This window comes from Nyctereutes procyonoides, unplaced genomic scaffold (genome assembly GCF_905146905.1).
Source record: "Nyctereutes procyonoides isolate TBG_1078 unplaced genomic scaffold, NYPRO_anot_genome, whole genome shotgun sequence".
NCBI classification, from domain to species: Eukaryota; Metazoa; Chordata; class Mammalia; order Carnivora; family Canidae; genus Nyctereutes; species Nyctereutes procyonoides.
This window is the reverse complement of record NW_026575044.1, coordinates 18,318,056-18,343,482: the sequence shown is the minus strand read 5'-3', so window position 1 is coordinate 18,343,482 and position 25,427 is coordinate 18,318,056. Positions and strand designations below refer to the sequence as shown.

Genomic DNA, 25,427 nt, shown 5'->3' with positions numbered 1-25,427 from the left:
GAGGCAGGCCAGAGTGTCAGCCAAGGATCCAAGCCTCCCACATTCATGGCCCACTGTCTGTCAAACTTCACTTACAAGACACAAATTTAAGATTTTGAACAATTGAACATGTTTGAATTATTAAGAATTTCAAGATGCTGATTATAGAGCAACAAACCCCAAACCTTTGAAGCATAAGACTGTATAAAACTGCCCTGGTCACATGCCCACAGAACCAGCTTTGGGTAGATAGTACCACAAATGGGAGAACATAGGCCCTAAAATTAGGCCAAGGTCATGATACTGAAAAGCGGGCAGGAGGGGGGGCAGGGGTGGGGGCGGGGGGGGCCTAAGGCTCAAACTTTGTAACCTGGCTCCAGAGCCTTATTCTTTACCACTTCCCTGTGCTGTCCCTCATTCCTCCAAACCTGGCTGCTGCCCCTCAGGGTGATCAGCACAGTACTACACTGTGTAGAAAAGGCAAAAGAGGGACACCTGGGTGGCTCAGTGGTTGAGTGTCTGCCTTCAGCTCAAGGCATGATCCTGGGGTCCTGGGATCAAGTCCTGCATTGGGTTCCCCGCAGGGAGCCTGCTTCTCCCTCTGCCTGTGTCTCTGCCTCTCTGTGTCTCTCATGAATAAATAAATAAAATCTTTAAAAAAAAAAAAAAAAAAGAAAAGGCAAAAAAAAGTGCATGCCCCAACCTACAGCATCATACTGACTCATGCTGACTGGCTGTGTGGCTTTAGGCAAGTCACTTAACCTCTCTGAGCTTAAGCCTAACCTGCCGTATGGAGGCACTATGAAAAAGAAATTTGGAGTGATAAAGGTACATTTATAGAGAAGCACCAGTGTCACCTAATATATAAAAGACGAGTAGTAGAGCTTGACCAGAACTGGATCTCTCATCCATCTCCTCCTTTCCCAAGCTTCTTCCCACCCCTCTGTGCAACTGACCCTGACCCTGAATGTCCAAGAAGGACAGTGCACACACTTTGTAATGTAACTACCCCGTGGCTATACAGTAAGAAAGGAGCAAGTCTGAACCAGTTCACCGTTCAGGTCTCTAAAGGAAACTGCTTTGATGTCATCTTAATTATAATGGGGCTTTTTTCTTATATGTGTACGGTCCATGGGGCTAGCTCTCTGCCCTAGTGATCCAGCACTCTCCCTGCCCAACCTGACATCTGCGCCACTGAGTTAAATGTTGACTGAATGAAGTCATCAAAAGTCTGCACCACAGGGCTCCTGGGCGACCCCATCGGTTAAGCACATTGGACCCTTGGTTTCAGCTCATGTCATTATCTCAGGGTCATGAGATCAGGCCCCACCTTGGGCACTCATTGGGGAGCCTGCTTCCTGTCTCCGTCTGCCCCTGCTTGTGCATGCTTTCTGTCTAAAATAAATAAATCTTAAAAAAGAAAGAAAAAGAAAGAAAGAAAGAAGAAAGGAAGGAAGGAAGGAAGGAAGGAAGGAAGGAAGGAAGGAAGGAAGAAAAGAAAGAAAGAAGAAAGAAAGAAAGAAAGAAAGAAAGAAAGAAAGAAAGAAAGAAAGAAAGAAAGAAAAAGAAAAGGTCTGGGGAGCCTGGGGAGCTCGGTCGGTTAAGCACCTGGCTTTGGCTCAGGTCATGATCTTGGGGTCCTGGGATGGATACCTGCATGGGGCTCCCTCCTCAGCAGGGAGTCTGCTTCTCTCTCTCTTCCTCTGCACTTCCCCCCTGCTCATGCACTAACTCGTGCTCTTTCTCTCTGCTCTCTCTCTCAAATAAATAAAAATCTTTTTAAAAAAAAAAGTCTTTTCCTCAAATGATCTCATCAGACTGACCCATTAGTAAGCTTTGACTTAAAGGACCCAAATCTATAGTAAGACAAGAAAAAGCCTTGGCAACCCTCAACTTTTAGGTCTCTTCTGCTGACCTCGAGTGACATGTGCTTCCTCAGACAAGCTCAGGAGCTTTCTTTTGGTCTTATCAGAGAAGTTCCTGGTTTGGCAAAACGGGTTGAAAGGTCTGAGCCATCAGAGCCTCTGCGTCGGCCACTGCAGTAACTGATGCTGGCTGATGGTGTGCGAGGGTGTGTGTGGTTATGTGTGGCTACGCATGGTACCCAAGACCCCACCTCTCTGGGATCCAGTTCACTGCCTAGAGCAAGTCAAACATATCTGGAAATTTTGCAGAACCTCAGCTCTCAACTTCAGCCAAGAGAGTTATTTCATGAACTGTCAAAAGGCCATAAATGAGCCATGGAATGGTTAGTAGTTGTTAGGAACATGTGTAAAGTACTCAGCACAGTTCCTGGGACATAGTAAGTGTTCAACTAAAATGTCAGTCCCTGGCCAACGTCTCTCTCTTGGGGAGGCCTAGTGAGTAGTGGGATTTGTCACCTATTCCTTAAGGGGAGTAGAGACTATTTTCCCCAGAGAGGGGCAGTAGGAGAGTTGAACACCCTGATGAGAGAGGACAAAGGTGGAAGAAAGAATCTGAGGCAGGGTAGGGTGGCAGGAACATGGATTATGGAAACCTGAAAACCCTTTCTACCTACTGCTCTGCTTTTGCATGGTCTGGCCCTGGAAACCTCAGGAACAGGGTTAGTGTAAGGTCTCTAGTATAATATGAAAAACATATCTGCCCAGAATCACTTCTGCTGCGTCTGCCTTCCCTGGAGACCATGTAACTGTAATGGGCACATAAGCTGGTCTTTCCCAAACACACTTAGGTTCTTGCAAAAGATCAGAAGACACACACAAAAAAAATCACTCAGGTTCTTTCAAAGGAGTCTTCTCTTAGATCACTTTCTATTTCTTGAGGCCAAACAGCTTGTACTTCCTCGTGGTAAAATGCAGACACTTGAGTGCTTTCTCCAGAGCAAAAATTGGTTGACACTCCCCGATGATGGATTCAAACATTTTGACTGTACTCATTCAAATTCCCGTCAGTTTAGTCAATTGATGTCATATCAAATATCTGTCAGTACAACCAGCCAAGTCGATTAGACACCTGGTCTTTTTAGTCAGCTAAACTTGTTATTTCTGAAAACAAAAACAAAAACAAAAGAAAAAAACAAGATAAAAGTACCTATCAATTTAGTTAGCGACAGACTAATAACTTCTATCAAAAAAAAAAAACTACATTTTTGTCAAACTACTTTGATTTTTTTTTCCCACTGAATCTACTAAATCAATCAGTTGTGTGCAGTGTGGGGAGGATATTGACCAGATGTGCAGCTTGAACAAGCAGGGAGGTGAACATCAGAAATGAAATCATCAAAAAGATTCCATCAGAATGGCCGCTGCTCAATCATCCACAATAACAATGAGAAATGGGATCCTGCAAGATGTATGACAGGTAGTCCCTAATCACAACAATTTGGTGCATGGAAGAGCATTTTTCTATTCTTTCTAGAAATTCACCTTCCTGTCTTGTTTGTCCATAATTGATAAGAAAATGGGTGTGATTGCCCCGGGAGTACTGATTTGTGTCCCTGATTGCCTGTCAAAAACCAACAAGCTGATGGCAGGTTTGCTAAAAACCAAAAGTTGATTGTATTTATTTGAAGTCCTTTGACTGTTATATTATGCTGAATTAATTCTGAAAGATATGATGCTTTCCCAAGTCCAGAGGATTATGATAAATTCAGTGCTTGACACGGTCTGTGTTAGACCCAAACTAAAGAGTTAAAATTGATTTCTTTGTTTAAACTGAAACCATTCGACCTGGCCTTTGGCACCCTCCTTCTGTACCCTTTATCCTTCTCTCAAGCATCATCTCACCCTTTCCCGGGTTCCCCGCCACCTCGCACCCCCCCCTCCCCAGGATGCCTGGAGCCTTAATACTGTCCCAGAGCTCTCCCTTGCAGGGGTGACCATTTAATAGACCAAGCCACGCTAAGAGATCTTTGACTCACTGTGCTAAATCTTCCCAAGGGTGCTTGTTCTTCAAAAGAGGATACCTGAAGACATCTGTGTTTAGTTCAAAGGAGTGAATCACTAAAGGTATAATTTCAGATGCCAGGTAACTGGAGAGAGTCCAAGTGTCAGCAGACATGGTTTTAACAAAGCCAAGTATTGTGAAGAGCCATCTTGCTTGGAGAATCAGAGCATATTCACTCTCAAGTGTATTCATGCAGAATTAAGTGGCCCACTTTTGTCTGATTCAAATTTTTCACTGGCCAGATTTTCTCCCGGTCATAGACATTTCTGCAACGGGAATAAGCTGATTATTTATTGCTAGTCACTCACCACCTACAATTCACTTTTCCAATTTTCCGTGTTGCCTGTACAGTGCCACTTTGTCAATCCCTGCAGTTTATTGACTGTGTTCTGATGGCTGGGGTAAACAAATTACTTCAAGAATGACTGGAGCAAAAAAGGGCATTGCTCGCTGGCTTCTAATGATGGAACTGGTGTGTGATCCAATTGGTCCTAATGTCAGGAGGCAATTCACCATCACGAGGGTGCAGGTTGCCAGAACCCATCCTATCAGTGACAAAATTTCGTACGGTGCATAATATTGACCTTTTTTTATTCTCAGTAAATAGTAGATAATATTAAATCAAATGATTTTGCAGATAAAAACTCCCAGATTTTGAAGTCTACCCCTTTAAAATCTACTGAAAATATACGGCACAGTAACAACCCTGCTCTATAAATGCATTAAAAGCATCAAAAACCAGGAGGTTCACATTCTTGCATTAGGCCAGAGGATATGTATTGGATCTAGGATCAAGTCCTTGCACAATCCAGACCCAAATTCGGGCTTAGCTCGGTGGACTCCAAATTTTTTTATTGTGCAATTCTACCAGAAAAATATTTTTGAACAGGCACCCCCCTATACATTTGTTTAATTACAAATTATATTTCTGTACGTACATCAGCCAGTATGTCAAGCCACATACGCAGTTAGGTGAGGGTCATCTTTAATGACAGTAAATGTAAATCCTTTTTAAACTAGATTTCATAATCCTGACATTTGAGGGGCCTAGTTCTTGTCATGGCTAATTAGGTTGTCATTGCCTTTACTTTCTAATGTGGCTGGAATAATCAGAACATAAGCAGAACTGAGGAAACAATAGCCCCAGCACTTTCCTGTGATTTATTTGGGCTTTTCTATCAATCTTTCTTTATATGCTGAAGTCTTTGTAAGAATCTTGTTAATCCTAAGTGTCCATTTTGTGTAAATCCCTTAGTACCATGGGAAACCACTCTATTCCAGAATGATGATAATAATAATAATAATAATAATAATAATAATAATAATATCCAATCCTGGATAATAAAAAGCACTTATCCAGGATTGACTCCAGAAGCTGCATCGGCAGCCATCAGCCTCCTGATCTTGCATGCTGACCTTCACATATGATATACAAGGTCCATACATGACATGTGACAACTTGAAAAAGGATCTGAACCAGGACATCTTAAGTTTATCTCAATTTTTAGATAAAAATATACATAGAAGTCCTAATATTTTCTTTTTTAAGCTTGTTTGTTTGTTTATTTGAGAGAGAGAGAGAGCACTGCAGAGGGAAAAGGAGAAGCAGGCTCCCCACTGAGCAGGGAGCCTGATGTGGCGCTGGATCCCAGGACTCCGGGATTGTGACCTGAGCCAAAGGCAGCCATTCAATCGACTAAGCCACCCAGGCACCCCATAAGTTCTAGTATTTTCTGACCTCACCCCAGTGGCCTGAGTGTCTTACATCTCCCTCAGGATGAATGTCCCACTTTGAGAACCACTGGTTCTAGTTCACCTCAAAATACAGGCTCTTCAGGAGAGGAGGCCCGCTGAGACCGTGTCAGACTTGATGTCCTGCCCAGTAGTTTGGGTATCCTGGGGCCACTGGGAAGCGTTAAACGGTCTTTTAAAGAAGGGATGATGTGACCTAATTTACATTCTTGCAAGATTATTCTGAATGCCCTAAGGAAAATGGATTGTGAAGATAATAGGAGTTATATAACAGGAGAAATGATAATGGTCTGAATTAAGGCTGCAGCCTTTAAAGATGGAGAAAAGTGGGCAGATTCACAAGATAGTAAAGATTTGGCTATTCACTAAACTTGCCCAAGGTTAAACAGCTGGTAGGCAGCAGAGCTAAATTTAGACCCCAGGTCTCCTCACTCCCAAAACAGTGATTTTTCTTCTGATTTGCCATGTCAGAGAACACCTGGTCCCTCCGTTTTATCCTCCCCGAGGGAGATAGGTGATCAGGAGCTGAGCCCAGACAGCACCGTGCAGTTTCTAGCAGGGTGATGAAGGAAGGCACCAGGAAAGGAAAGGCACTGCCTTCTCCAGATGTATTTGTCTTTGTAGGATCCATCAGGGGACTCCATGAGAATCTGTTTTCTGGGTGTTGAATCCCATACTGAAATAACACATTTTCCATGACGGCAAACAGAAACTCCAAGTGACTATCCATTCAAGTGCAGGCCTTAACAAAAACCATAACCCGTCCTGCTGAAGAGTGGAAGGTGCTAGGGAAGTACCAACATGGGGGAAAGATAAACAGATTCTTGTAATCATTCCTACTCAGGAGCCCTCATCTCTTCTGGACTGTTTAAAATCCTTCTTCCTTTAAGCTAAAACGTTAGCTCCTCCAAAAATTCCTTCCTAGTTACCCCCTTCTTTCCCATCTCCTGCCCTAATATCCTTTCTTATGGCATCTCTTGCTCAGGGTTCAGTACAGAAAACAGAAACCACTACAGATATTTTAAACAGAAAGGGATTTAATACAAGAACCTGGGGGTGGGGTCACGAAATTTGGGGCAGAGTTGTAGGAGTGAGCTTTCTAGGTAGGGCCAGAAATTACTCCTGGAACACTACAAAACTGACCCATAGGGGCCACTACCTCCAAGGCCTCCACTGAAACTACTGAGCTCAAGAACCTACCATGATATTCCAGGAATCAGGAAGCCAGAATCATGAAGTCACTCTAGCTCCCACCCCTCAAACCCCACAAAGCTGATGGCTAAGCACAGTGGCAGAAAACATCATCTGTCCATGACCTTGCTTTCAAAAAAAACACACACACAGCTGAAAGAGCAAGACTTCTGCTTCACTTCTACCTTTTAAGTTTTGCCTAAATGCCTCTGACAACCCCTGATTTTATCCTAAAATTTTAGCTGCAAGGGAAGCTGAGAAATTTGATTTTTAACTTTCTAGCCTCTTGAGTATAGTAAGGTACCCTAGAAGGATTGAGCAAGCCACACTACGGGTTCCAGCGTGGGATCTCCCAGATAATACATCCTGCATTGTTTTTTATGTGTCTAACCACCTCTCCGTTCCTAGAGGACAGGGTTCATGTCTTTCACATCCTCTAAGGCTGCAAGATGAGAGGCCCTTCCTTGCTAAGGACAGGCAAATAATCAAACGATGAGATGCATTCACTGTTTCAGTATTTCCTTACTTTGCTTTCTGATTCTGTTCCTACCTTTAAATGTTGTCTCTGCATTAAACCTCCTTGAAGGTAATGCTAGTTGGCACTTCTCCAAGTGAGCCACGGGGCTGGGTGTGTGTATATGTATATTCCTCAACTAGTGGGTGATTGTGTTTCACAACTGATCCCCAGCCAGAGCTGGGTTTTTTCCCCCAAGAGACATTTCTACCCAATGAGGCTCAACCAATAGAAAAGTGATTCCCTAAAGCCAACAGATCTTTCTTTTATGAACTATCATCTCATTGTGGCAACAGGCTACCTCTGAACGGGTAAGCAAGTGCCCTCTACACTGCCCTATATGCTTGTTATGAGGATTAGGTAAGAAAACACAGGTAACAGGGCACTGGTTTAGCAGTGGTTTAGCACTGCCTGCAGCCCAGGGCGTGATCCTGGAGACCAGGCATCAAGTCCCGCATCGGGTTCCCTGCATGGAGCCTGCTTCCCTCTGCCTGTGTCTCTGCCTCTCTCTCTGTGTCTCAGTAAATGGATAAAATCTTTAAAAAAAAAAAAAAGAAAGAAAGAAAGAAAGAAAGAAAGAAAGAAAGAAAGAAAGAAAGAAAAGAAAACACAGGTAACAATACCTAACACATAGAAGGTGTTCAGTGAGTGTCTGTTCCTTCCTTCTCCCCAAGAACTTTTTCTTCCATAAAAAATATGCCTTTCTGGGCTCTTGCTAAGAGACTGGCTAATTAGATCCTTGAGGCAATATTAATGGTTAATGTATTAGTTGTCTACCGATGTATAACAAATTGCCAAAACTTAGCCAACTTAAAACAATAAAAATGTCCTTGGCCAGGAATCCAGGAGCAGCAGCAGCCTACCTGGTGGCTCTGGCTTAGGATCTCTAATGAGACGGCTGTCAAGATGACAGCCTGGGTTGCCGTAGTCTGAAGGCTTTACTGGAGCTGGAGTCTGCTCTCAAGAAGAGTCTGCTGTGCAGCTAGCCAGCTGATGCTGGTTGTTGCCAGGAGGTCTCTGCCTCTCCATGAGGAACTACCAAGGCTGCTCGAGCGCCATCATGACATGGCAGCAGCTCCTCCAGAGCAAATGCCCTAAGAGGGCAAGGCCGAAGTGGCAAGGTCTTTAATAAACTAGCCTCCGAAGCCACAGAGCCTCATTCCCATGATGTCCTGCTGGTTACACGGGTCAGCTCTGTGAGTACTGGGAGGCAAGGGTCACCAAGGGCCACCGTGGTGGCTGGCTGCCACACCTTATAATGGCCTAATACTGTAGAGGAGCTCTTCCAGTTGCTGTCATTGTGATTTGGGTGGGATTTTGAATGTTTCAATGCAACTTTGTGAGATACCCTTAGAAACACTTTAATCTTTGTCAAGATTTTAGCTCTAGAGTGCACTCATTAGACATCAGGAAATATGTAAATAATGAATAAATTTGTCCTTTGAGCAACATATAGGCATTCCCCAAAATGGAGCAACTCAAGAGATAAAGCATCTATGGAGCTTCTTGTGAATATATATGTATGTGAATTAGGTGCTATGTGTGTGTGATAAAATGTCACCCACAGTAAGAATTTGGGAACGTGTAAACTATAATAAAAGAACTAGTAATAATCACTGAATTCCTTTTTATGTTCAGGAGTGTGTGTGTGTGTGTGTGTGTGTGTGTGTGTGTGTGGTATGCTTTCTTCAATAGATAGGAATAGAAATGTATGATAACTATGAATTGCAATTAAGGAATAGAATGAAATGGTATAACCCTGACAAAGTAAGAATAATAATAAAATTAGTAAAAATTGATAAAAGCATAAGAAAATCAATTTTCTGGTTTTTCTAGCAAGGAGGCAATCAGTACCACCTAAATATGAGACCTGGATTTTTTTTTAAGATTTTATTTATTTATTTTATTTATTTATTTATCTATTCATGAGAAATAGAGAGGCAGAGACACAGGCAGAGGGAGAAGTAGATTCCTTGCAAGGAGCCCAATGTGGGACTCCATCCCAGGACCCCGAGATCACGATCTGAGCCAAAGGCTCCACCACTGAGCCACCCAGGTGCCCCAGAAACCTGGATTTTTTTCATTTTGAAAGATATTAATTTTTTTAATAAATTAATTGTTATTGGTGTTCAATTTACCAACATACAGAATAAAGATAGAAAGAGATGGAGTACTTCCAAATTCATTTTATGAGGCCAGCATCACCTTAATTCCAAAACCAGACAAAGACCCCACCAAAAAGGAGAATTACAGACCAATATCCCTGATGAACATGGATGCAAAAATTCTCAACAAGATACTAGCCAATAGGATCCAACAACACATTAAGAAAATTATTCACCATGACCAAGTAGGATTTATCCCCGGGACACAAGGCTGGTTCAACACTCGTAAAACAATCAATGTGATTCATCATATCAGCAAAAGAAAAACCAAGAACCATATGATCCTCTCATTAGATGCAGAGAAAGCATTTGACAAAATACAGCATCCATTCCTGATCAAGATATTAATTTCTTAATTTTTAAATGATTTTTCTGTTTTCTTAGCCTTAAAAGGTTATGAAAACTAAAAATATTTCCTGTGACAAGTAAACATTAATCTGAAGTTTAGCACTTTCTCTGGTTTCACTTTAATTCATTTTTCTTTTGTTATAGTCACATAAAATTAAATATGATGCTTTCTATTTAAAAACAATAGCTCAAAAGAAAAAAAAACAAAAACAAATAGCTCTTAAGGCATGATCCTTGTTCTAGAAAATAATTTTGTCTCTTTCCCTTGCTGCTTAGGAATATGAGTAGAGAGGTATCTGGAAGGAAAGCTCCCCAGTGTTTACAATGGCCACTTCTGCATTTGGGAAGTGCCAGTAAGCTCCTGTAGATGATATTTTCATGGCAAATATGATTTTATAAATATGACAAGGAGGGACTTAAATTAAAAGGAATATGATTATTGGGTGGGTGATATTGTCATCTCATTTATCCCATCAAATGTTTATGTCTTAGAACCTCAGAAGCCCTTGAAGATGTTATAGATACATCATCAGTCTTTTTTTTTTTTTTTATGATAGTCACACAGAGAGAGAGAGGCAGAGACACAGGCAGAGGGAGAAGCAGGCTCCATGCACCGGAAGCCCGACGTGGGATTTGATCCCGGATCTCCAGGATCGCACCCTGGGCCAAAGGCAGGCGCTAAACCACTGCGCCACCCAGGGATCCCACATCATCAGTCTTGAGAGGTGTATTTTACCTGCCTCTTGTCCTAGTGGGTTAGGGTATAGAATCAGTGCAGCCAAGATGATGGGTTAGGATCCTCAGATGAGCCATGTGCACCCCTGATCTGTGATCCCCATGTGCACCCCTAACTAGAACTGGGCCCCTTATACAGGCAAAGCACTGATCAAGGAGGTCTGCAAGTCCTGGAGTCCTGGTTGAATCCTATGTCTTAGTTCATAGTTGCATCAGCCCTCGGCATGAAGGAATTAGGAGCATCACCAAAAAGGCAATGCAATCATTATATGGAAGGACAAGCCCAAGAAGCAGAGGGATGTAACTATAAACTCTGAAAAACAGAAAGAAACAGGACAGGACATAGGACTCCTTCATACTCAATTCAAAGATCTCTTAAAAGTCGATCTTAGGAAAATGATGGTATTAAAAATCTTTCTGCTAGCAGGCATGTTTTTAGTTTTCATGACTTTTTTCATCCTTGGCCTACCAGATTTTCTCACTGAGCATTTTGTGGGGGACAGTCCCTTATCATATAGGCTTGTCCTGCATAATGCAGCATAGTTAGCCTCCCTGGCCTTCACTCCATAAATAGTAGTGGTACCCCTCAGTCATCGAGACAACCTGAAAGATGCTCCCCTTATTTCCACCTTCATTCCCTACCCACCTCCACAGTGGGAACTAGGGCAATCCTGTCCCTGGACACTCAAAGTGTATCTTCTGGTTTCCATGAAGGCAAGAAGGACTTTTGCTTGGGGCCCCTAGGTGGCTCAGTCAGTTAAGTGTCTGCCTTTGACTCAGGTCATGATCCCATCCTGGGATCATGTTCCACATCGGCCTCCCTGCTCAGTGGAGGACCTGCTTCTCTCTCTCCCTCTGCCTGCTGCTTCCCCTGCTAGTGCTCAGTCTCTCTCTCTCTCTCTCTCTCTGTCAAATAAATAAATAAAATTTAAAAAAAAAGAAGAAGAGATTTTGCTTGCTCAGTGTTGAATCTCTAGTGGGTAGTACATAGTAGGTACTCAACAAACACATTTGAATGAATGAGCGATACTCAATATGGAATCTGCTGTGGAGAAATTAGCGTTTGAGGAAGATTAACGTTTCTAAATATTTACATCAGCAATTCCACTCTCATTAAATTCCTGGTAGTTGGAGGATTTCGAGAGCTTATGAACAACTCCAGAAAAGCCAGGAGGCCATAGGCAGAAACTGACACTTGCTGACACCTTCAGCACGCAGGTGGTGCACTCTTCGACCCTCTGCATTTTGTCTTATGAGGTAGTAATCAGCAGCCTGCTTCCCAGAGGAGAAGGCATCTGTGTGCCCCATGTGGCACCATGGTAAGTGACAGAGCTAGAATGTGAGCAGACTCCCCAGGCCATCCTCTTTTGGTTCCACTCACTGTGACCATCTCGGTAGGGTTTGCTCATCCCCACTCACCCTCCTTTCAGATGCTCTCTAGAAAACACGTCTTCAGAGATTTCACAACAAACTCCATTTATTTTTCCAGTGATGCCTAGACACATTCCATCTCTTCAGAGCCTTGGCTGCTTAAATATAGCCAACTTATCTCTCCCATTGCCTCGGCCAAGCCACAGGGGGTCAGAGGACAAGCATCTTGGCAAATGTCTTTGGCCATTTGCAACATGCATGTGTTCTTTAACACTCAACTGATGTAACCCCAAGTGGCTTCTTGGGGATCTGAGGAAAGCGCATGTGGTAAATTGGTTAGGCATGAAGGAGGAGAAAGGGTGGGATAAAGCTAGAATTAAGTCCCCATCTCCACACCAGCCTCCCTCTGGCCCTCCTCCTTAAGTAGCTGTTCCAAGGGCTGGCTAGCTCTAAGCCCAGATGATGTGCCAAGAGCCACACTCAGGGCAGTGCGACCAATCACCTTGCTTCCTCTTCTCCAGGAAGATTGTTGCTCCATCCTTCTCAGGATTCATGCAAGAAGGGAGGAAGGAAGGGGGAGAAGCCTTGCCAGGAAGTCTGGCAGCTTGAAGGCTGTGGCCCCTTCAGAGCAAGGACAAGTGGTTTGGGAGCAGCCCTCTGTCTCCCCAGCCCCATCACCTCTCCAGCTCCCCTTTTCAGCACATCCTTTGCAGTGAGGACTTCAAGCTCTCCTCCTGCCCAGTGACTCTGCCTTTTCTCTCCTCTCGTCCTCCTTCCTCCTTATTCCCTGTCCCCTGCTACTTCCCTTAGGTCTACCTGTAATCCCCAGTCCTTCCATGGTTTCCTCCCTGCCAACCCCAGCTACACTGCTTTTCTTACTACCTCCACCTTCCAGTCCAGGTGGGGCTCTCTCTGTTTTGTCTTCCTGGATGTGGCACAGACATACTGTTTGATCACTGCTGTCCTTATGGGGGTCCTTCCTCCCTGCCTGCCACTGAAGCTCACAGCGAGGATGCATGGGGCTGTCAGCACAAAAGCCTCCTGACCCTCACTCACCTCAACACGACCCTGTGCTTCTGTCCTCTTGGCGGCCATTCACAGCAATGACCCCTTTGTGTCTCCTATTATGGTCTTTTTTTTTTTTTTAATTGGAGTTCGATTTGCCAACATATAGCATAACACCCAGTGCTCATCCTGTCAAGTTCATTATGGTTTTGTAGGAGCGTATAAGGCAAAGGTGAGCCTCTGATTTAGGTATTTTCAACAACGTGCTACATTTTTATTTCTGAACTCATGCACTACTTACAAACCAGCCTCTTTGGAGGTAGGCCGTGGCTCAGACCCTATGCAGGTTGCGTGGGAAGCAGGGATTTAGCTTCGAGAGGCCAAGACTCATGATGGAAAGGACTGGGGCATTTGCCACCACCTTTCATCTGGAGATAGACGGCCTAAATGATACTTAAAGTCATAAATCTAGCTTTGGTTTCATTTTAGTTTTCCTGTTGCTAAATCGAATCTGGTTTCACTTGTTTACCGAATGCTCCCACCACTCCGCCCAAGTTCTAAAACAATGGAGATTGTTCCCAGGCCTTCTCCCAGCATGCCCCAGTTCCCTTCTTGTAGCTCCCCACACCTAGAGCCCCCTCCAAGCAAGAACGCTGCCTGATAGACCCCCTCACCTGGGCTTCTCAGAGCCACCTGGGGGGCTCGTTCAAGTGCAGATTCCTTATCTGAGAAAGGGGCACAGGGCATTTAGACATGCAGCAGGTCCTCAACTCGCACACCTTGAGTAGCGTGCAGTAACCGTGTGCCACAAAGACAGATCCCCAAAGGTCCAGGTCATACTTCTCAACATAGGCCTCACATCGGCATCACGTAGAGAGCTTTTGAGGCTCTCAGTGTGCCGGCTACACCCCAGACCGCATATGTCTCTGGAGGAGGAGGCCAGCTGTGTGTGGTAGAACCAGAATCTTTGCTCTAGGGGTTTAAAGAAAGGAGCGCTCACCAAAGTTTGAAGGGGAAAGTGCTCTGGAAACATCATCCCCTGTCACCCAGTTGTTTTTCCACCCAACTAGATTGCAACAGGGGCTCCAGTTCATCACGTACAGAAAAGGAGGCCAGGTTTGAGGCCTAAGGGTGACTGGGGGGAGCCGTGCTTGCCCTGGCTCCCAGGCACATTACAGAATGTGGAGAACGCCATCCATAGGGATAGAGGCCAGGGCCTGGGGTTGCTGCACCAGGAGAACCCAGCCCCAGGGCCCTTCAGGCTACGGGTAAGAACAGAGATCCAACGCCATCCCCTTAACTTCCCCTTTTACCCGCACCCAACAGCACCCCTTATTCCTGCAGAATGCCTCCACCCTGTCTCCAGAAGGCCTTCCATGTCCCGTGACTCTGAGCTGTACCTGAACCAGAGGCTCCAGGGACAGTGCCTGATGGGATCTGTCCCAATTTCCATGCCTTCCCAGGAACAGCCCTGCTTCCCCACTCTTATCAGTGTCAGTTCTAGAAAATACACGTCTGTGCAGGGAAAACATTATCAAGGTTTTGTTGAAAGGAAAGGGGGTAGCTCCAGGGCCTAAAGGACATGCCAGGCTAAGTCCTCGGAGAGGTCAAGTCCAGGAGAACTGTGTCCCTGCCAAGTGGAAGAACGGGGCTGCAGACTGCCCCAGGTGACACACACGAAGTCCCACTTTTACACCATGACTCAGATCCTGAAAGGAGGCATGTGTTTGTACACATTAAATCCAAACTTGAAACAGAAAGCCAGGCCCTGGGGAGAATGGAGGACCTGCTGGCCCCAGGCTCTGCCTGAGACTAGAGAGACACCCTCAGGGTGGAGCCCACGGCCTATAGCAAAGGAGTCAATGATGCTCCTGTGGAACGAGCTCAGACCTGAGCATTAGGAGGCAGCATAATAATGCTCCCAGTTCCTGTGTCCCTCAAGGGGGGTGGGGGTACCCTCCCTTCTCTGGGCCTGTGAAATGAAAATACCCTGCCTCTCTCCTCATCATGGGATCATTCAAGAAAACAAATTCAGTTTTGGGGGTCTTGTTTTTTGTTTAAGATGTATGTATGTATGTATGTATTTGAGAATGAGCTACCATGAGTTGGGGGGAGGGGCAGAGGGAAAAGCAGGCTCCCCGCTGAGCAGGGAGCCCCACGAGGGGCTCGATCCCAGGACTCCAGGGTCATAACCCAAGCGGAAGGCAGATGCTTCCTGGCTGAACCACCCAGGCGCCCCTCAAATGCAGTTCTTGACAAGAGAGTGCCTTGTAGAGTATGAAACACGTACACAAAGGGTCAGATCAGTGCAGAATTTGCAGAGCTCATAGTGTGAGTGCAGGTATGTGAGCGTGTGCATGTGTGCACATACATGAGTGTGTATGCACGTATGTATGAGTTCATAGAGCGTGCATGTGTGTCTGGCTACTGCTCTCGGAAATACATCCTAACCACCGCACGGGCCAGAAGAGAGGTCAGGGTGCCCTTGGGTCAGGAGAGCACCTGGGCAGTGATAGGGCTGCAGCGTGTGGCCAGGGTCATTATGGAGAACGACACACACAGAAAGCCAAGGGAACCTGAGGCAGCCCTGAGCCCAGAGAAGAGCTCCTGCCCAGAACAGGGGCACACAGTGCAGAGAAGCCGGAAACCGGTTCCCACATGAGTGCAGCCCTATAACCCCAAGGCAGATCCGTGGAGAGTGCAAACACTGCTGCCCTCAGTGCTGCTCACCTTGTACCCCAGGTAGCCCCAGCCAGCATACAGACTGGACATGTCACCCTTAAGGGGCCTGGGGACTTGCCTAAAGCAGCCACCTGCAGAGTCAAAACGTCTTCCTAGAAATTTTTGTTTTAAAAACAAAAACATAGGGATACCTGGTTGGCTCAGTCGGTTAAGCATTCAACCCTTGGTTTTCAGCTCAGGTTGTGATCTCAGGGTCATGAGATTGAGCCTCTTGTCCTGCTCTGCACGCAGTTTGGAGTCTGTTTCAGATTCTCCATTCTTCACCCTCTGCCCCTCCTCCTCTGCTCCTCCCTCACCATTGCATGCTCACACACACATTCTCTCTCGCTCTCTCTCAAATCAATCAATCAAGCCTTAAAAATAAAATTTAAAAAAATAGAACAAAAGCAAAACCATAAAACCATAAGCACCCTGTTCCAGTAGCAAGCCACTCAGACATGGAGCATCCCAGAAGCTTTCTGAGCAGCTGCATGACCAAATCATGTTTTAAGGTAATTCATCCATCCCCAGTGGCAAGGTGGAGACAACCCAGGGAGCTGAAGTCAGGGAGACCAGCTAGGAGCTGACCTGGAGGAAGAGAATAGACTTATGCAGAAGAGGCCCTTGAAATGAAATTTGACGGCTTAGTGGTTGCTAGTTTGGGGCTGTGGTGAGGCAGGGACTCGATATACAGCACATCAAAGAGTCATCCCACTGAAGGAATGTCAGCTGAGAAGGGTGTGGTGACTGCCTCAGAATGTGCTTCCAGACACAAGGGTATCCAAGATCTAAGGAGGAGATCCAAGCAGGTCTGGCCTCCTCTGCCTACTCCACTGCAGGCCCTGCTCAGGTCCCCAGCTACAGGAACCAGCCCTGGCCCTGCAGGGGAACCCAGACAGATAGAACTCCCAACACGCTCACCACCAGCCGTCTTTAACCCTGACAGTCTGCAGATGGCCCAGGGGAGGCTGAGCTGCCTCCCGGCTCCCCTCCCGCCCAACCTGACCCCTGGCCCAATGAGTCAGGCTCCTCTCAGCCACATCAGACTCACTGGGCTGGAGCTGCCAAGAAAAACTCAGAGCCTCCATCAAGAAGCAGCACTCAGCCAACCCCTTACATGAGCCAGCTCTGAGAAAGGCACCTCTCACCTTAGCCCAGCTGCCGGCTGCTCCCTTCCTCTGTTCCCTGCCCCGTCTGTTGAGGGACCAGGCCTCTCCTGGCTTCGTGCCCTCCCTGGCCTCTCTGAGCAACCATTGGTGGGTCTGTTCTGCCCCCATTCCAGCATCTACTTGGCCCCAGACAGCTGATTTCTCCCTTTCAGCAGCTGTCCGGTCAGTTCAGAGATCAGCAGAGCCCTGGCCCAGGGACCCAGCCTGAGTCAGCAAGGTCCTTTTGGAGTCACGTCTCTGCCTCTGATCTTGTTGTCACTGAGATCCTCTCTAGATGACAGAGAGTCTGGGGGCCTTGTTGGATGAGCCAAATTGAACGAGTCAAGAGGTCTGCTCCAGAGAAAGGAAGATCATGATCAATCTCTGAAATGCTCTCATGTAGGAAAGAGTGTACCGTCTACTATGCAGATATGATGGAAGGATCTAGAACCAGCACTGGGTAAAATTCCCAGGCACTGGATGTCAGCTCCGTAGATTTAAGGGTTTCTAATACACAGAGATGTTCACAATGAGAGCAGCGTACTGCATGGGACCGAGGGATACCAACCAACTGTCAGAAGCACTATGAAGTGGATTCCTTCATTGTTGGAGAGAGGCAGAGAATATCCTTTTGGGTCATGAAGTTGTAGAAATATATGGAGATGGTTTTCCATAATTGTATCAATTACAAAATCTTTAGCAAAATTAATTCAGCAAATGAATTAATCGGTTTTTTGGAAAACTGGCTAATCACCTTTTCTTCTGTAGAGCTGCTGCGACCTCCATAACTCAGCTGGATAGATGATGACATAAATGAGCCCATTCTAGACTCAGCCCTGGATGACAAGTTCACTGGCACACTTATATAGCCAACCCCCCACCCGCCACAGGAGGGAGAGCCTTAACTCTGCAGTAATTCACACCAACAACTCAAGAAACCCCTCCCACCACAAGTCCCCGCTCTTCCTTGACATCAAGAATGTGCTAGAGAGGACACAGCCTCTCCCCATTGAGCATGGGCATGCTTTGGCATTGCTACCAGGGACAGATAGTCTTTTAGACAACAGAGCCAGGACAAGAATTTAAAAGTTAGGACAATAGAGTCAGAGCCATGGCTTCCAAATGTTGAAGAAGAATTGGGGTCCAAATACAGGAACTGAGAATGTTTCCCAGTCTGGCTTCTGACCCCCTACTCTCATCACTTTATTGCATTCTGACCCCCTCCATCATTCCAGCAGGGTCTCCAACTGGGATTTCCCAACATAAACCATGTATGTATTTTCTTAGGCATTTCCTCGGCCTAGAGTGTTCTCCTCCCTCTTTCTCAGCCAAGCGCCCAACATGAAAGCCTAAGCCCCAGTCTCTTGGCACCTGCCCGCCCGGGAGCTGCCCTATGGTCCTACAGCTGGCCCCACTTCCCCTCTGCCGTCTCCTTCCCTCCTTACTGAAAGTCTGTTCACTCCCCAGTCCCTGCCCTCCAATGCCCAAGCCGGAATGTGAGCATGCTCTGTGGCCAGTGCTGATGCTTGGGGAGTTGGGGGGCATCTGAGGGCACACAGTAGGTACTCAACAAAGAGCATTCTTACAAAAAGGATGAGGCATCCAAGAGCACACAGGAGGTACTCAACAAAGAGCATTCTTACAAAGAGGACGGAGGAGTTAGTGTTTGGGGAGCCTCCTAGTGGGAGCATTCAAGACCTGGCTTTTTGAAGAGAGATGAGGTCAGCCCAATCCAACAGCCCTTCCCATCCCTATTTCGGAGGGAGAAGAGAAGGTGCAGGCAGCCAAGGAGAGCGTCGACACGCCAAGCAGATAATTATGTGTTCTTGGAAGCTGGTTTAATGTACTGGCTCAGCGCTGATCTGGGAATGGGCTCTGAGGCCTGCCGCCTTCAGACGGGACGTGGCTCAGGCAAGGATTTCACCGTCCAGTTTTAACAAGTGGCCAACGCCTTATGGAAACTTTTGAAAGGCGTTCTGTTTCAGGACAGCCAGCTTGTGCTTCATCTGGTCGCTCTGGCCATCTTTCCTTCAGTTTGGGAGCATAAGAAGGAAGGAAACTAGAAATCACTGAGCGCCTACTATGTGCCAAGAACCAAGTCAGCAATCTCACTGCCCTCAAGAGTCCCATGTTGCCCTTTGAAGAGGAAGACACAGAGGTTATGGAGCCCCTGGCGGCAGAGGAGTGGAGCTGGCATCTCAGCTCCTGAGCCTGAGCTCTTTCCAGACACAACAACCTTCTCTTTACAAGGCCATTCTTGCCGCATGTCTCAATCCTTCCCCAAAGCCAAAATTCCCCCAGTTAAACAGGGTAAACATTCCCATGGCAAAGAAACACTGTGTTCCCCAGAGGAGATGCAATCACATTGTTCCTGCTGAAGCTATGTGTGCTAATGAAATAGAACTGGGTTGAGGGCCTGGACCCAGGCTCCGGGGCAGCCACCCTCCCTGGCACCCCCGGCCATGCCCTACAAGGCAGTTGGAAGAACAGAAGGGTGGGGAGCTCAGGCCAGAGAGCCGGTCTAATCTTGACTTTGCAGCAAGTCGCTGGTTTCCCTGGGTCTCTGCTTCCTGTTGCTATCATGAGGCAGCAAGCTTGCTTTGGAAAGTACAGAGCGTTAAATCCATGTGAGAAATAACTCTCTCATTTTACTTTCCTGGGCATTGATTTCTTTCTCTGTCCATAATTGCAAATGTTGTCTGCATACAGGAGAGTCTCAGAGGTAGAGAAGAAAGTGCCTTTTAGGAGATGTCTCTGGAGAGTAACTACCCTTGTACAATCATTTATTCTTTCCGGAATCATTAAACACATACTCGGGGCTTGTTATGTGCCAGGCTCTCTGCTGGGCAATGCAAATACAGAAATCAACAGGATCAAGCCCCTGTTCTTAAAAGAATCATATATAAATTTTGTCATCATAAAGAATAAATGTGTGTATGTGTATGTGTTTGAAGTCTTATGTCTATAAAATAATCCTGAATATACCCATTCTCAAATCCTGTGTACTTGAGCCCCATCACTTGACTATGTGATATACATTGTTCTCATATTTTAACATCTTTCAAGTCAGTCTGCATCTTACCATTTTGATTGGCAGCGTTTTCTTCTTGGTGATACACTAAACAATGATCATCGTACAGATCTTAGACTTAAGGAAATGCACTCGGGGGAAAAAGTTACTTTTCAACTGGACTTTTAAAGGAAATTCACAGCCACCAAGGTCACCACAAAAATCTTTCCAAAACATTTCTAGTTCATCCAGATGTGTGGTGTCACACAGCTCATGTGTCTAGAGACCTGATTGCCCCTCACTTTCCAGCAGGATGGCTTAGACCCAATCTCAAAAGCACGGGACCAGGATGCTGCATCAACCCTTGGCCACCAGAGGGAGAGAGTGCACTGGTTCTCAGGCTTGCTGCCTTTCCCTCTCCTCAGCCTTTCCAGCAAGAAGCCCTCCAGGGTGGGCTGAACGTCACTGCAGACTCTCTACCTGCAGAGTCAAAGTCCAGGAGAGGGCCCTCTCCCAGTGCAGTGGCGGTGAGAAAGAGGCATTGGATCTGAATGATGTCTGCAAACCCACACTAAAAATCAGCTGTGGTTTAAATGAGCAGCTTCTGGGGATGAGGACAACTATTATACATGGTGGAGTTCTGCCTGAAAAATGCAGGGCTGGTGGGTGGCCCCCCCCCCTGCCCTCCTGAAACCGGACAAGACTTATGAGACCATAGTGATGCATAAAGTTCTGCAAGGAAGTTTTCCCACTCTAGCAATTACCTGTAGCTTTCTCAATTCTTCCTTCCTCCCTTCCTTCCCTCGCTTCACTACTTATTTATTGAACATCTGTTACGTGCCAGGGTCTGTGCTAGGAACTAGGGATACAACAATAAACAGAACAGAGGAGAAGATTACTGTCCTCATGCATCTTAAGTTCTGATGGGAAGATAGACAGTATACAAATAAATCAGTCATTGCATGGTACAAAAAAAAGAAAAAACAAGACATGCTGTTAAGGAAAGGTACTGGGTGCCATAAGAGTGTGCGACAAGAGAATGTGGTCCAAGCAGGCTTCTCTGATGAGTGATAATGGAGACAATGCCTGAGGGAAGGAGTTCCCAGGTGAAGAGCAAGTAAGAGTCCTTGGGGCAGATGGACCAGCATTTGCAGAGGCCCTGAGGTGGAAAATACTCAACACCAAGGCACTGAAAGGAGGTGGGAGTGGAGCTCAGAGAGGAGAGGCAGGAGAAACCCAGGGTGGCCTGAAGCATCACAGGACCATGGTGGTGCAGAGCCTCATGTGCATGTTTAAGGCCTATTTTTCCATTGGTAGCGACAGGATTGAAGCAGGGAATAGACATGAGTGGAGTGGAGTACTGATAGGACAGCACTGATGGCCGTAGGGAATATGGCATGGAAGAGAAATTTGAGAAGTGGGGTGTCCAGTTGGGAGTTATTGGAGCAGAGGCAAGAGATGATGGCAGCCAAATGGTGACAGTGGGCATTCAGGTGTATTTTAGAGGTAAGATTACTAGATTGGGGGAGAGAGAGAACAGCGTATTCTAAGGGGTAGCTTGGAATGCCCTCCTGGGACAGGCACCTTTCAGGGAGGACAGCATCTGAGAAGGGAACATTATGAGCTATTTCAGTGCATGAACTTTATGTTATTTCTGGAACATCCACGTGCAAATGTAAAGTATACAATTAAGTCTGTGAATCCAATGCTCAAAACTAGGCTGAAAATACCTGATTTGGGAGTCATAGGTATACAGATGGGGGATAAAGCCATGGATAAAGCTGATGTCAGCTGGGTAAGAGCATCAATGAAGAGAAAATGGTCCAGAACAGAGCTCAGCAGAATGCTTGTATTTCCAGGAGGAGTCAGCCAAGGACAGTGTGAAGGAGCTTCCAGAGACAGGATCAATGTAAATTGCCAAAAAGAGGAGAGTATGTAAAGGAGGGATGGTCAACTGTGTGGATGCTCTGAACAGTCTAATGAGATGAAAACCAAAGCATGTTTTGGATTTGCCAACATGGAGGTCTTATAGCAAGGCCAGCAGCAGCAGAAACTAGCCTGGGCTGGCCAAAGGCAGAAATGCAATGCCAAGAGTCCACCCAAGAGGATGGCAAGCATAATCCTAGAATGATGGCAGCCTACCCAGTTAGGCAGTTTTTCTCAGGCAATGTTCAGCTGCTTGATGAAAACCTGGAAGAGATGGATGGTTGGGTTTAGCCTGGCCAGGATTTCACCACACAAGCATGAGAGAGGGAGTGGGTAGGGCAGAGCAAGCACATTGAGAGAGGTGAGATGGTGGTCTGTGAAGTCTAGGTTGGTTAAGGAGGTCAGGAGAGAACACGGGGTCAGTGGAGCTAAGGGACTGAAGGTCTCCATCATGTGAAAGTGCTGGGTCAGTGGGTGCACTTGAGCAGGTGAGCTGCAAGACCAGAAGAAAGCCAGACTTTTGAGACTTCATAGTTTGTGTAATCTCAAGTCCATGTGGTGACCATGGAAATCAGTGGCTTAGAAGAAAAGGTGGAGAGGGTCCCTGGAGATGAGAAAGACAAGGGTCTACGAGGTAAGAGAAGGAAATGATGAGTTAATGTCAGTGAGGTCATTGTCAATGTCCAGGCATTGAAGTTGCTGAAAATTATTGGAGTGGAGATGAAGGTGACCAGTAGGAGCTGCTGAAGTCTTCACTGAATGAGTGGGTGACCAGAGAGTAGTACCATGGCAGTGAGCAGTGAGACAGTAGTGTAAGCCTCAAAGAAGAGGGCTTTCTGCACCAGCAAGGGGAGCAGGGGTCTGAAAGCAACAGTCAAGAACAAGAACTCCTTTCATCGGGAGTAGGAAATAGGCCAGGGAAAGGTCACTAATGGACTTCCTCCGCTTTGGAAGAGAGCCCGGCAATCCCTGGGCAGTGTCTGCAGAGGTGAGTGTGAGGAAGGCTAGCACCCATGCCAGGGGTCTGCAAGCACCGTCCTAAAATATGCTGTCTTGCAATTCAAGGGAGGCAGCATGGAACAATAGAGAACACTCTAGATCATACTGAGAGGGGACCGTGCAGGTCAGCTGGGTAGGAGCTGTTTCAAAGAAACAGTGAAGTAAATGAAGATCTAACTAAGCCCGAGGAGGCCACAGAAGGGAAGAAGGGCTAAGGTGGCCAGAGAGGAAGAAGTGAGCACTACTGGGTGGCCACCATAGTGGAGCAGGACACTGAGGCCTGCAGGCAGGGGATGCTCCAGAAGCTAGTCATGGTGTAACTGCTAGTCCTGGTAGCCCGGCATGGAGGGACCGCCAGCCTGGTGCACACAGCTTCTAGCAGATTATAGAGAGCTGCTGTTTCAGTGCTGTTCCTCCAAGGGGAAGGAAAAAGAGGAAGGTGCTGGAAAGGGCACTGAGGGCAGAGGGAAGAGAGGGAGGCACTGAGGTGGCCCATAACCAATATAAGCCCCAGAGCAAGTAAGAAAATGAGTTTCTCTTAGATCCCTACTGGGTTCGAAGACCCAGATCCACCCGTGCATACCAAAGAGAAAGCATACTTACAACTACTACAGGAAGACAGCACAACGGATATTATGAAAGGTAGAGAAAAAATATTTCCACGATCAGAAAAAAAAAAAAAAGGCACCTGTTGTAACTGAGGGGTCAGGGAACTCTTCACAGCAAAAACAGACTGTCCCATGGATGGGGAAAGAATGCGGGGATTTTGAAAGGTAAGGCCACAGGGGTGAAGGAATGGCCCCAGGCCTCGCTGGCAGTGTGGCTACTGCAACAGGAGGTCCCGTGTGCCTCCTGTGGCCTCCATCCAGCCTCAGCCTCATCCCTCAGGGCCCCGTCCTGACTCACTCCTGTCCCCCTTGTCTCTCTGGTTGCAGGACCTATGAGCGACCACGCCCTGAGGGAAATGTCCCACACTCACCGCAGCCCTCTCCTCCCGGAGCCTCTTTCCAGCAGATACAAACTCTATGAGTCAGAGTTTACCAACCCTAGCTGGCCCTCAAGCCCCCAGGACACACACCCGGCCCTGCCCCTCCTGGAGATGCCTGAAGAAAAGGTGAGAAGTCTCCCTCCCAGCAGGTCTCCCAGGTACAGAGAAGGGGAGGAAGGGTGATGAAAGACACTGGAGACCCAGCTTCCCAGGGCATGCGTTGCATGATGGCCTGGAAGGGCCACTGCCCTAGGAGGTTCTGCCCCCAGGCAACACAAGGTCACACCCCTGGTTGGTCCTGTTTAGCCTTAAGATGGAAAATGGGGTTCTGTGTGCAAGACGATTTTAAAGACAGGTAGAGAACGCACGCACTCACACACCAGTCTTCCAACCAGTCCCCCCAAATCCTTCCCCTTAGACCTGCCCCCTCGACTTCCCTTATTGTCTCCCTAAAGTAAAACCTGTGTTCAAATGCTAGCTTTTAACACTCCATGAACTGATACAATGGAGAGCAACCCAGGACCACTAAAGGTTTTTTTTTTTTTTTAATGAGATATAACTTAGATATCATAAAATTCACCCCTTTAAAGTATACACTTCACTGGTTCTTAGCATAATTACAGAGTTCACCAAAATCACCGCCAGTGAATTCCAGAATGTTTTCATCACCTCGAAAAGAAACACAGAATACCCATTAGCAGTCACCCCGCGGTCCCCCGTCCCCCACACCTGGCCACTGCCAATCTATTTATTATCCCTCTGGATTTACCTGTTCTGTATGTTTCATGGAAATGGAATCATATAATATATGGGCTTTTGTGAAGTGCTCCTGTCATTTTCCATAATGTTTTCGGGGCATCCTTATTGTAGCATGAACGGGGACATTGTTACCTTTTAGGGCCAGACAATATTTCATGGGATGAGTATACCACAGTTTATTTACTCATTCATCAGTTGATGGACACTTGGGTGTTTCCCCTTTTTGCCTGTCACAAAAATGCTACTATGAGCATTTGTGCAGAAGGTGTTGTGCAGACATGTGTTTTTATTTTTCTTGGGTATATATCCAGCAGTGGAATTCCTGGACCATATGATAAACCTAATGTTTAACATTTTCAGGCACTGCCAAAGTAGCTGCATCAGTGAACATTCTCACCAGCAGTGTACATGTCCTGCCACTCCACCTCCTTGTCAAAACTTGTCATTGTTTTTTTATTATAGCCCAAGTGAAGGTGAACTGACATCTCACTGTGATTTTGATTAGTATTTCCCTAATGTCCGATTGATGTTGAGCATCTTTTCATATGCCTACTGGCCAGTTGTATATCTTCCTTGGAAAAATGTCTTCTCAAGTTCTTTGCCCATTTTTCAACTGAATTATTTACCTTTTTATTGTGAGGTTGTAACAGTTCTTTCTATATTCTGGATATTAGACCCTTGCCAATTATGTGATTCACAAACAATGTCTCCTACTCTGTAGATCTTTTCACAGTCTTGAAAGTGTCACAAAGATAGAAGCACAAAATTTGTAAAAAAAATTTGTGATTCTAAGTCTGATTTATCTATCAGATTGCTTCCACATTTAGTGTCATATCTATAAGAAACCATTTTCTTATCCAAGGTCATAGAGATTTAGTTCTATGTTTTT

The 25,427-nt window shown here is 46.2% G+C and overlaps 1 protein-coding gene and 1 long non-coding RNA gene across 2 annotated transcripts in view; one reads left to right on the top strand and one right to left on the bottom strand.

The window, feature by feature from the left end:
* The window catches only part of SLC14A2 (solute carrier family 14 member 2), a 79,502-nt gene that overhangs the window by 3,121 nt on the left and 50,954 nt on the right, over window positions 1-25,427 (top strand). Inside the window, exon 3 of the mRNA XM_055323504.1 lies at window positions 23,727-23,905. Coding sequence (XP_055179479.1) covers window positions 23,732-23,905 — 174 coding nt within the window. The 5' untranslated portion in view covers window positions 23,727-23,731. The remainder of the gene's footprint in view (window positions 1-23,726; window positions 23,906-25,427) is intronic.
* LOC129508594 (uncharacterized) lies at window positions 2,893-4,162 on the bottom strand. Its single transcript, XR_008664216.1, has 2 exons — window positions 3,881-4,162; window positions 2,893-3,005 (listed from the first exon to the last, which is right to left on the bottom strand). It is a non-coding gene; the product is annotated as an uncharacterized LOC129508594 (long non-coding RNA).